This window comes from Mytilus galloprovincialis, chromosome 3 (assembly GCF_965363235.1).
Source record: "Mytilus galloprovincialis chromosome 3, xbMytGall1.hap1.1, whole genome shotgun sequence".
In the NCBI taxonomy this organism is placed as follows: domain Eukaryota; kingdom Metazoa; phylum Mollusca; class Bivalvia; order Mytilida; family Mytilidae; genus Mytilus; species Mytilus galloprovincialis.
In genome coordinates this window covers 62,017,086-62,029,190 of record NC_134840.1, presented here as the reverse complement: position 1 = coordinate 62,029,190, position 12,105 = coordinate 62,017,086, and the positions used below count along the sequence as shown (strand labels likewise).

General features: G+C 32.0%; 1 protein-coding gene across 1 annotated transcript in view; it reads left to right on the top strand.

Moving 5' to 3' along the window:
- LOC143066744 (matrilin-1-like) overlaps positions 1–7,791 on the top strand; it is a 30,492-nt gene extending 22,701 nt beyond the window's left edge. Inside the window, exons 8-13 of the mRNA XM_076239555.1 lie at positions 2,089–2,182; positions 3,474–4,034; positions 5,275–5,385; positions 5,969–6,058; positions 7,095–7,208; positions 7,693–7,791. Of these exons, the coding sequence (XP_076095670.1) occupies positions 2,089–2,182; positions 3,474–4,034; positions 5,275–5,385; positions 5,969–6,058; positions 7,095–7,208; positions 7,693–7,727 (1,005 nt within the window). The 3' untranslated portion in view covers positions 7,728–7,791. The remainder of the gene's footprint in view (positions 1–2,088; positions 2,183–3,473; positions 4,035–5,274; positions 5,386–5,968; positions 6,059–7,094; positions 7,209–7,692) is intronic.
- Positions 7,792–12,105: the final 4,314 nt, after the last annotated feature.

Genomic DNA, 12,105 nt, shown 5'->3' with positions numbered 1-12,105 from the left:
GTAATCTCTGCTAGCACAACTATATATGACAAACGTTTTGCAGTAAAAATATATCAGTTCAGAAATTGTATTTCAATTAGTTGATTTATAAGGAACACATATTTATATTTATTAATTCAAAGACATCACTTAATGAGTTTGAGCTGAGTTGTTTCTGAGATACTCAACTCATTACCCATTGCGATGAAGTATAGCAGATTCTATTGATAAAATACCACACCGCATTTGCGCAACGATTACACTTTTAAATGAAAACGACGGTTTGCATTCCGAACTGTTTGACAAGTTGTAACTTTATAGTAGATAAGTATCACTTTTTTTCTGTGTAATTTACTTATTCTGTTTAAAAAAAGACAAGAAGATGAGGTGTGATTGTCTATAAAAAAAATACTCTCTATCAGAAATCAGATGGCGCAGAATTGAACAACTAAATGTAACTGTGCGACCTTCAAAATCCAGAAAAACTTATACCGCATTGCAAACTTGTCATGAATGTGACCTACCGAATTTAACTATTTAACGGGTTTGTAATATAATGAGCAATAAGACGGGTGCCACATGTTGAGCAGGATCTGCTTGCCCTTTCGGAGCACCTAAGTTCACCCCAGCTTTTGGTGGGGTTCGTTTTGCTTAGTCTTAAGTTCTATGTTGTGTCATGTGTACTATTATTTGTCTGATTTTCATTTTCATTTTTATCCAGGGCGTTGTCAGTTTATTTTCGATTTATGAGTTTGACTGTTCTTCTGGTATCTTTCGCCTCTCTTCTATAGAAGGCCCCATAAATGTTACTAGTACAAAATTAACTGTGAAAACTAAGGAGCTTCTTGTATACAAAATAAACGGGGGAAATATGATATAAAGCAAGATGCGACAACCACTGGATAAGACACTCCTGAGTTTCGACAGGCACATATAGAAAAGAGTTAAACATTTTTTGCTGGCGGCAAGTCCTCCCCTTAGCCTGGGATAATAGGTTAACAGTACAAAATAAGAACAAAGTATTAAAAACAACCAATTGAAAAGAGTGTATTTCACCTTTTCAGGGGTGTTAACATCATAAATGGTAAAATAATTAATTGCACCATTCACTCATTTCTGCTATCAGAGTCGCTTCAGTGTAGTTCAAGACCAAATTATTTGAAAATTCATGAATCGTATACAAAAAGTAAAATCACAAACATACTGCATTCCGTGGGAAACCCAAAAAGGAAAGTCCCTAATCAAATGGCAAAATCAAAACCTCAAACACACCAAACGAATGGATAACAACTGTCATATTTCTGACTTGGAACAGGCATTTTCTTATGAAGAAAATGGTGGATAAAGCCTGGTTTTCTAGCTAGCTAAACTTCTCACTTTTTTGACAGTCGCATTTAATTCCATTATATCGACAACGATGTGTGAAAAAAACAAACAGACATAATAGGTAAAAATGTCAACAATATCGGTCAACATTGTGTTATAATCTTAATCACTATGAAAACAAACACATGTGTAACAAAGTATCACAAAAGGTACTATAAACTATATTTTTTTCATGTCAATTTTTATGCTTGAAAGTCAAGTTAAGTTTAAAACGACATTCTTCAAAGTATTCGACCAGTTTATATGTACAATTCTTGTGAGACACATTGTATCATCTGAATATATTGAATAAACAAATTAAAAGTAATTTCCCTTCCTTTATTTTCTTGCAAAATCTACCCTTTTTCCAATTTGGATCAACTGCAAAATGCAGATGCACTTATTTAGGAAATATGAAAAGTATATTATTCATAATATGGATAATAAACTTGGGCAATACTGTATAGTATTTACCGATGGTTAGCCTTGTTTAGTCTATAATAAATTTCACCACGATAGTATTGAAAATGCCAAAGAATAGTTTTCAGGATTAAGGAGTGGGTCTGTAATCAATTTGCTCTTATATTGTCGTGAAGATAAATGCAGGATATGTATTTGCATTTCATAACATTATGTTGAAAGTGCTCGTTGATATTTTTAGATTTGTTTTGTTCCTGTGAAAAGTCTTATCGCAATTAATTCTGTCATTGAATATGTCAGTATGTCATTTTATGGGTCACTTAGATAAAGGGGTTAGATTATACTACAAAAATGATGAACTTGTTAAGTTTAATTCTACTGACGTTTTTCGTCTGTGATTTTAAGTTCATTGAATGTGGTATGTATTATTTAGGCTGTTACTTTTTTAACATAATATTGTGAGAAAAGTTTGTTGGTTTATTTCCGTTCCTTACACATAATATATTACATGTGGTGAAGGATACTTCGTTTTTCATTGGTGACTACTACCACGTGATCCGAATGCAATCCGTGTATCGAAAGTATTGTTTCTACTTAAAACGTATTCATCTCGTTAAAAATCCATAATTGATAAATATATGAACAAAGAACTAACCAACATGTGGAAAAAAACCAAAAACCTACCTTGGATGAACTCAGTATGTTTTACATGTTCACATGCTTGGTTCTTATGTGTCATAAGATGGCATAATTTACTATAGGGCATTTCAAGAGAGTTAAAAACAAAACCATGTCTTAACAAAAGATAAACGAACAGAAAACATAGAAAAGATTAATGAATAAAGACAACAGTAGAATACAGCTGTTCAAAATTCATAAATCGATTGAGAGACACCAAATCAGGGTTACTAACTAAAACTGAGGGACATGCATCACTTCTCAGAGGAAAACCACGATACAATAAACTCATCATAGAAACCAGGATTAAATTTTGTATTTACGCCAGACGCGCGTTTCGTCTATAACAGACTCATCGGTAGTGACGCTTAAATCCAAAAAAGTCAAAAAGGCCAAATAAACTGAGGACCAACATTCCTACAGAAACACTGATGTGCAACAAAAAACAAACGACAATGCAACATACTTAGAAACGAACTATTAGATAACAACTATTGCCATTTTCTCGACTTGGTACAGGACATTATAAAAAAAATGGTGAATTGAACATAGTTTTGTGACCCATATATACCCACAAAAAACTCAAAGGAGAACTCAAGTGCTACGACAAGAAAGGCAGTCCAGGCACAACTAGTGGAACCCGTCAAATTGCTAATTTAATGTAAAATCTGTTGCTAGACCTATTTGATTTCAAAATTCCCAGTTATATAGAAAAACATACTAAAATGTTATCAATATGGAATAAATATAACTATTGTCTGTTTGTGAATAATAACATTTAAAAGTCTGTCTGTACAGGTTAAGAGATTAAAGATAACTATTATAATACAATATGTATCTTTCTACTGTTCTGTATTCAATTTTAGGAAAAGGTCGTCTCGATTTTTGTACAAGTATTTGCGGCCTTCTCGATCTATTAACATGCAAGGTTAACATTGATAAGAGGTTTGATTATTCAATCAAGTTACTTAATTTCAAAAGTGCCAATGAATATTGAAATGTCTGAATAAACCTTTTTTTTTATATTTCAGCTTGTCATGACAAGGTAGATTTAGTTTATCTTGTCGATTCATCCGGGTCAGTAGGGTCAATAAATTTCAATAAGGAAAAAGAATTCATCAACAACTCGCTCTCACAATTCGTTATTGGACATAATGATGCCCTGGTGGGCGTTGTTACATTTTCAACGGTTCCACGTGAACAGTTTAAACTTAACGCATTTCTTGACAAAGCTGCTTTGAAATATGCAATTACAAAAATTCCATATTTGACTGGAAACACCCACACAGCTGAGGCCATTAATTTCGTCAATAATCATATGTTTATACCTTCCGCCGGAGACAGACCAGATGCACAAAACGTATTGGTGGTTCTTACAGATGGACAGTCAGGTGATCATGCCAAAACACTTCAAGAGGCTAATCGTCTTAAACAAAGGACCACTGTTATTATAGCTGTAGGAATAGGGTCTGGTGCCTCAAAATCAGAATTAAATGGCCTGGTGTCCGATCCTTCATATGTATTTTTTGTTAATGACTTTGATGCTTTGAAGCAAATTCATGATACTGTTCACTCAGTAGCATGTAATCTTGGTAAGCATAATTTTACTTATTTTTTTAGTTCAGATTAAGATATTGCTTGTATTTGAAACAATAGAAAAATGATGATAATAGTAATACAGATAACAATAACAAAACTATAAAATATGTATATACCGGTGTATTATACATGTACCCCAACAATAATTTTGCCATCTGTTAGTGGACTTTCCGTTTTGAATTTTCCTTGGAGTTCGGTATTTTTGTTAATTACCTTTTTTATATGTACAGGAGACGTTCATATATAATAAATGCTAATTAGCCACAAATATACATATTTTGAGTGGAACATGATTTTAAATATGATATTTTTTAAAGATGTAAATTGTATTATCTGGTTCTGTCCTGGCCTTTTATAGCATTTTTAATAGTATTAAACGATGTTGTTTTCTTCTATGTCTCTAATTTATGTCTGATTTTATGTACTTGTATGTAATGTCATGAAAGCTCTTTATAGGGCCCTTTAATTGGAAATGAAATGTTCCATTCTATTCTATTCTATTCTATATTTCAGTATCCTATATGTATCCCTAAAACTGTATATTATGTATGAACCCATGTGATTAAGTTACTCCTTGAACAACACATACAACCAGTACGTGTAGTTGAATTATTTTGAATTTAAGTTTAATTTGTATTTGTCTTTTATTATTTGCGTCGTTACTTAAGAAAAACAACCATTTATAAGTTATTTGGTCTTTTAAATTTTTAATTCAAGCATCACTTTCGTAGACCAACCACGCGTCTAGCGTTCATAATTATAAGTCTGGAATCTATGATGAGGTTTAGTTAGAATTGATTTAGACGATGAGAAATTATCACAGGTGGTTCCGATACGAATGCTAATTGTCTTCTGAGAAATAAACACAAATTTGTAGTCTATAAGACACGTGCATTTTTAATATATTAATTCAGTAATTGTTTTGTTAGAATCAAATATTTTGCACGAAATATTAAAGGTTTGATAATGATTTGTTCAATTAAGCAAATAATGAGATAACCGTGTATTATTGCCACGCAATTTTCAATTGAAACAACTGATCGTTTTAACTGCTAAAGGATTACTAATAGTCCTTAATCCTCCTTATTGTTTGTCAAATTCAGGTGATTTGTTATATTCAGCTTATCAAATTTTATCTGGCTTTATCGTATTATTTCTTCTTTAATTGTCAACCATTTTTCCACATTGAAGAGTTGTATAATTTTATAAACATATTTTGGTATCTAATCACAGGGACTTGTGCAGATGCCATTCCAGACTGTAATCGATTTGGACCGAATGCATGTACTGCATTCAAGGGATGGGCAACGATCAATTGTGCACATTATTGTGGATTTTGTCATGGTAAAAAACTTGTTATCAATCCAACGTCAATAAAATATTTTTTTTTTTCTTTCTGCTCATAGTTGGTATACAACCATAGCATTCATCCTAGTATCAAACATCCCCCATTTTCATTCTCAATTTTAATTGTAGTTATCAAAAATAATAAGATTAATAAGAAAGCAAGGAACGAAGGAAAATTGTTTATATTACCTTTCACCTTAACCGAATACTGTCACACTTAAAAATCAATGGCTAAGAGCTGGATCCAATACACCGAAAACAACTAGGTGTTACCTATAAATTGTGTCATTGTTTAGAGGCAAGCTATTAGAAAAAATAAAGAGCGCAGAAAAAGCTCAAATTGCTGTAATACTAACAAAATTGAAAACATAAAACTGGAATATAAATAGAATAAATATAAAGGCTAAATGTATTTATCAGTTTGCAATACTTATTTTGACAGCCATTAAAGCAAAAATCAATAACAGTATAGCTAAATAACTTCGTAAAAATTCTTATAAATTATACATAATATAAATCGTGTAAAGGAATGCTAAGAGTCATTTTGATTACATTAATATCAACATTTTTATTTATACAGCTAACACAGCAACAACTCATCGTCCGCCTCCAGTGACAACAATTTTAAAAACGTTACCTCCTCCAACAACAACAACCGCGACAACGACAAGTAAGTTACTAGTATGTTCTATTCAAAATGATAGATCAACAAATCTGACAGTGAACATTGTCTTACATCTCTTATATTCAAATGTATTTGATTTTTTGAAATGACAATACTTACATCATACAAGAGTCTGTCTGATGGATTACGTCTATCGGTTGCTACGAAAAGCCAGTCCATTATCTCGTCATCACAATGTCACTAACAGAGGGGCAAAAGATTCCAGAGCGACATTCAAACTTATAAGTCGAAAATATACTGACAACGCCGTGGCTAAAAAGGGAAGCAGAGAAACAGAAAAACAATAGTACATAAAGTACAACATAGATAAATTAAGACTAAGCAACACGTACCTCGTCGTGATCTCAGGTGCTCCGGAAGGATAAGCAGATCCTACTCCACATGTGGCACTCGTGGTGTTGCTTATGTTATTACAAACCCGGTTATAAGTCTTATTCGGTATGGCATATTCGTGAAAAAGGAACGGGGTTGTAGTTTCGTCATAAGGAATATATCCGCTCTTATCTGTGAAACGTTATTCTATAACGGTCAACCAACCACTAATTGAGGTATCTCAAGCATGGTTTCTACTATGGAAGAACATATAACTTTTAAATTTTCGAAATTCAAATATTCGTTTGTTATACGTTGGCAAATGAGAATTAATCAGTTGACCGCAACACCCTACCGAAGTGTAGGTTCTGTCATAGTTGAGTTTTAAGTAAACGAAACTACTGGTGTCTGGTGTATTGAGATAAAAATTTGATAGATTTTTCGAGTTTTGATAAAAACCCAAATTACAATATGACATTTGCTCTTGTACTATCACTTTTGTCACTTTCCTGTTCAGACACTTAAAAAATAATATAACAGATATAATTGTATGAAAATTATTAAATTGATCACAAGCTATTCATCTAGTCTAACTCCTTTTTTAGTTTCACTGATTTTTATCATATTTAACAAAAAGTGTTATCTTCGCAAAAGTGGAACCACGATTTGACTTTGTTTAAGTCTTATGAAATCACATGTTTGTTTATAGGTTCCTGTGTAGACGTAATACCAAACTGTAAACAATATGGTCCAACAGTGTGTTTAGGAACTTACAAACCATGGGCATCTAGAAACTGTGCATATTATTGCAAATTATGTTACGGTATAGTAAACAGTTTTTTTCTCTCTGATGTATATTCAAACAAACATTTAAAAGAAAAAATGAGTCTTCCAAATATTTATATGTTCAGATTCAGAAATGTTGTACTGCAAGTAAATAATGTCATGAAAGTAAGATCGAATGCATATTGTTTTACACAATGTCGTTATAAAAGGGATGGCATATAACTTGTGTTTTGTACAAAATGCAATGACCGAAATGAGAAAGATTGAATTGTATAAGTTTCAGCAGCAGAATGTGTAGATATGTCGCATCGCACGACATACGTTTCAGTTGTTGTGTTAATTAAAACTAACAATATACAAGTTTAAGCACCCTTGTAAACAAAGTATTCATTTATTTGTGAATTAGTTTTATAATAAATACTTATTGTATTATTTCTAAAACACACCAAGCTCTTTACAATTGAGTCAAATTATGTTTGAGTTAAACATTGAATTTATTTTTCAATATGTTATATTTGCAGCGCTGACCGCAGTAGTTCCAATTGTTGGAAAGTAGTAAAATATCGATTCTACATACAAAACAACGTGAATAAATTATGGAAATATATATAATTTATCAACATATTTGTCGTTATGATTGTTGACGCTTCAAATATAAAATGGCTTTATTATTTGTTTTTAAATTTTACCAATTCAAGCAAAACTAAATTAAAACGTTGAAACTGTTGAATTTGAAAAAAAAAATAATACACTCATACTTAATTGTGAAAAGAGGGCGATAAAAGTGACGAACATATCTCATATACATATGATCAAATATTTTTTTTCCGGATACCTAAACCTAAACTTATGGATTGATCGATTGATTGTCTTCATTAATGAAAAATTAACATCCAAGGAATTAATTACTGACAGCAGTTGCTATTACTTTGACTTTAAAAACATATTAAATGACTACATTATATGCAGATGCTAGATGTAGCTAATGATGATATTACTTTCGTGCCAAGTTATATGGAAAGATGATCTCCCGTCTAATAATAAATCAGTGGAATTGTTTCAAACGTTTTTGACCGATGCCATTTATAATTAAGGCAGCAGTAGTATACCGCTGTTGAAAAGTCATAAATCGATTAAGAGAAAACAAATCCGGGTTACAAACTAAAACCGAGAGAAACTATGAGAGGAACACAACGGAACAGCAGAAACACTAATTTGCAACACAAACCAACGTCTATCATAGGAACGGACTATTTGATAACAGTTGCCATATTCCTGACTTTGTACAGGACATTTTAAGAAAAAAATGGTGGGCTGAACCTGGTTTTATAGCTAGCCAAACCTCCAGGTGATATGGCAATGCTAAAAAATACTGTTAAAATGTACAAACAAACGCAAGTTCACTCAGCACAGAGAACTATATAAATAGATAATATAACACTAGAAGTATATTACAACATGTAAACCGGAGAATAATAACGGACATCTCTGATGAATTAATGACAGCACAGGACATTAGACAAACTGCGCATGAATGGAGCAATGCCACAAATTTCATACAATCATACGGTACAAGATAAAAAAAATCACATTTATTTTCACTATACTAGTCCAAATAATAATCATGATTGTGATGGTCCTGAAAGGCTATTTCATATAAAAGCTGTGACGACGTTTTAATTTAACTGTTTAGTCTTTTTTTTAGTAATATCCATTCGACGCGGCTCGGTACTTATATATCCTGTCATTGTATTATTGTGCTATGGTAATTTTGTATTCTTTTCTTTCGGTTATGCTAATGTACTTTGTCTATATGTCTTTTTGTTATTGTTTGTTGAAATTTTTGTTTATTGTTCTAGTGATTATGATTATAACACCATGATGACTGCTATACCCCTATTTTTTACACTTTTACTATTATGTTTGGTGTTTTTTTTCACACAGTGTTGTCAATACTTTGAATTCAGAAATTATTGCTATATTTTTATTTCTGCGAAGAATGCAACAGGATTATGATTGCAATAATTTAAACTCGCATTTTGAATTTTTTAATATGAATCAGGCAGGAATTTTCTCAATTTCGCAAAAATTATAATCGCATTTTAGTCTTAAATAACAAAATCGCAATAATAAATTCACGGAATAATTTCTGAATTTAAATGATGCAATTGTATACTGCTGTCATACAAGTCAGAGATTTAGTAAGCTATGAAACCAGATTTAATTCACCATTTTCTACATAAGAAAAAGTCAGGAATATGGCAGTTGTTATCCATTAGTTTGATGTGTTCGGGCTTTTGATTTTGCCATTTGATTAGGGACTTTCAATTTTGAATTTTCTTATGAGTTCGGTATTTTTGTGATTTTCAAAATCATTGAGTCAGTGCTATAACTGGTTAAGGTTTATTCTCGAGGTAATCACCAGGCCGGTAGTTGGCATTCTTATTATTTTGTCTTGTTATGTCATTTGTACAGTTATTCTAATTTGAATATCCGAAACTCTTTTGTTTTGTCGATTGTTGACCATTTTTTGGAATGTTCGACCTTTTATTGCTGTTCTATATCCTTGTGATTTAACTCTTTAACTGTTTTAGTTAAGAGTTCCATTGGTGAGTCTACTGTAAACGATACGATTGTTCGCGCAATATCATCAACAGAGTTCATATTTTAAAACATTGTCACCATACTAGAATACTTCCTCGATAGATATGAAAGTATATTGATGATGTATAATAATGTTTATGTAATAACCCACATTCGTGTAACTGTTTATAACATATATCGAAACGAACTTGAAATTAAGAACATTACCTAAAATGGAAGGTGTACTTCATATCTTGCTATTTTTCTTGATATTGAATTTTTATAACTAGAATTTAATCAAACATGAAGATTTCAAGGTCCTCTTCCGTCAGTAAGTATAGTATGATTTTGTAAGGATTTATGTACTGTCCCCTTTTATAATTTTACCTTTGAATTCGGTATTTTTTTCATACTTTTTGCCAACTACCAATTTCTCAGTAGTGACATTCCGTGTGACTCATTGTTTGCAGTGTGCATATCTCAAATGCTACGTTGTGCTTGTGTATAGTAAAAAAACACAATTAACAGGTGTGTGATACCAAGAAAATTAATTCTAACAGTGTTAGGAGGAAAAACGACTCACTGATACTCACATTACATAGGTTTTTCGGTCTTCGTAACGGATTGATTGAATGATACGATGCGTTTATTTACACAACTGAGTCGATGCCACTGCTGGTGGACGTTTCGTCCCCGAGAGTATCAACAGCCCAGTATATCAATAATGTGGTCATTTTTAAATATCCTGTTTACGAAACTTTGAATTTTTCGAAAAACTAAGGATTTTCTTATCCCAGGCATAGATTACCTTAGCCGTATTTGGCACAACTTTTTGGAATTTTGGATCCTCTATGCTCTTCAACTTTGTACTTGTTTGGTTTTATAAATATTTTGATATGAGCGTCACTGATGAGTCTTATGTAGACGAAACGCGCGTCTGGCGTACTAAATTATAATCCTGGTACCTTTGATAACTATTATTTCCCAAACAAATCGAACTGTCCTCGTATTATTAAAACTTTGCATACCGGAAAAGTCGTCTGATCTGTAAATTGCCGAATTATCACATCTTATTCTCTATTATTATTTTGGACTTAGTGTAGATCAAGATGGCGGATTGTGAATTACTTTTCAGAAGACACTTACCACGTCAATGCAATTAATCTTAATATCGTTCTTTTTAGAGTTCACCCATTATCATTCTTTAAGTTTTTACCTTGTTTTGTGTACTCTTAATGATAAGAAGATTCGAAAGAATCGCTTAACTACTGTTCCCTCTGATACATTCATTAACATGTAACATGGAATTTAGCGAGTGTTTTTGTCTTATTTTTTCGTCTTTTCCCTATGGTGTTGCCAGCCAGTTTAACCGGTTTACGATTGACCCCTTCGTATTTTAAAATTTCTGCATTTCTTATTAAAAACGGTAAAACTACATAAAACCGCTATGCTATGTTAAAATCAGTTTAGTTTGAATTTCGTCAAATGGCATCTGTGATATTATTTCAGATATACTTTGTTCCTCTAAACATCTCATCTCAAATGTTCTGTGACTGAATTGGTGATAGCTATGTTGTTGTAATTTGTTTTGTGGTAGGCGGCTTACTATGTAGTAAATATATATGTCAAGGATGTCGTGTTATAGGACAATAAAATAAAATTCAAAGATAATACTGTGGATTCGTTTATTTTCGTGGGTATCAATTTTCGTGAATTAAAAAAAACCTTGCATTTTGAGGTATTTGCCAATCTCTGCATAACAAGCCTATAGAAAATTTGTTATTCGTTGAACTTTGGATTCGTGGTTCACCTGTTCCCACGTAATAAAATGTATCCACAGTATAGCCGAATGAATGATTCATCATTTATTTTCCTGTTGCTTTTTTCAGGTTCGGATAAAAGTTAGTGTGGTGAGCTTGGACTTTTATAGACTTATTATCAAAGTCATGCATATGAATTTTAGTTTTGTTTCCGTTGAACATAAACGGATCTTCATACAGCTAGCCTGGCCGATAGCACATTTTCAGACTGTCGTCCACTAGTATGAGATATATATATTTTCAGAAAATTTTGTTTTCTTTCTTCTTTTTGTTAAGATCAGGCTGTCGATTGTTGACAATTTTATCTTTAGTTTATATTCAATGCTTACAATTTCATATATTTAAACTTTCCAAATATAGATTTGGTGATATGGCATACACTGCCAAATATTGATATTAATTTAATGTCTTAATATTTTATTTTAGTTTTTGTGTCAGGCCGTGCATTGCCGGTTATTGGATAATTTATTTTGAAGTGAAGAATGAAATGAAACGAACAACTCTAGTCTTTCAAAACAAATCTATCTACAA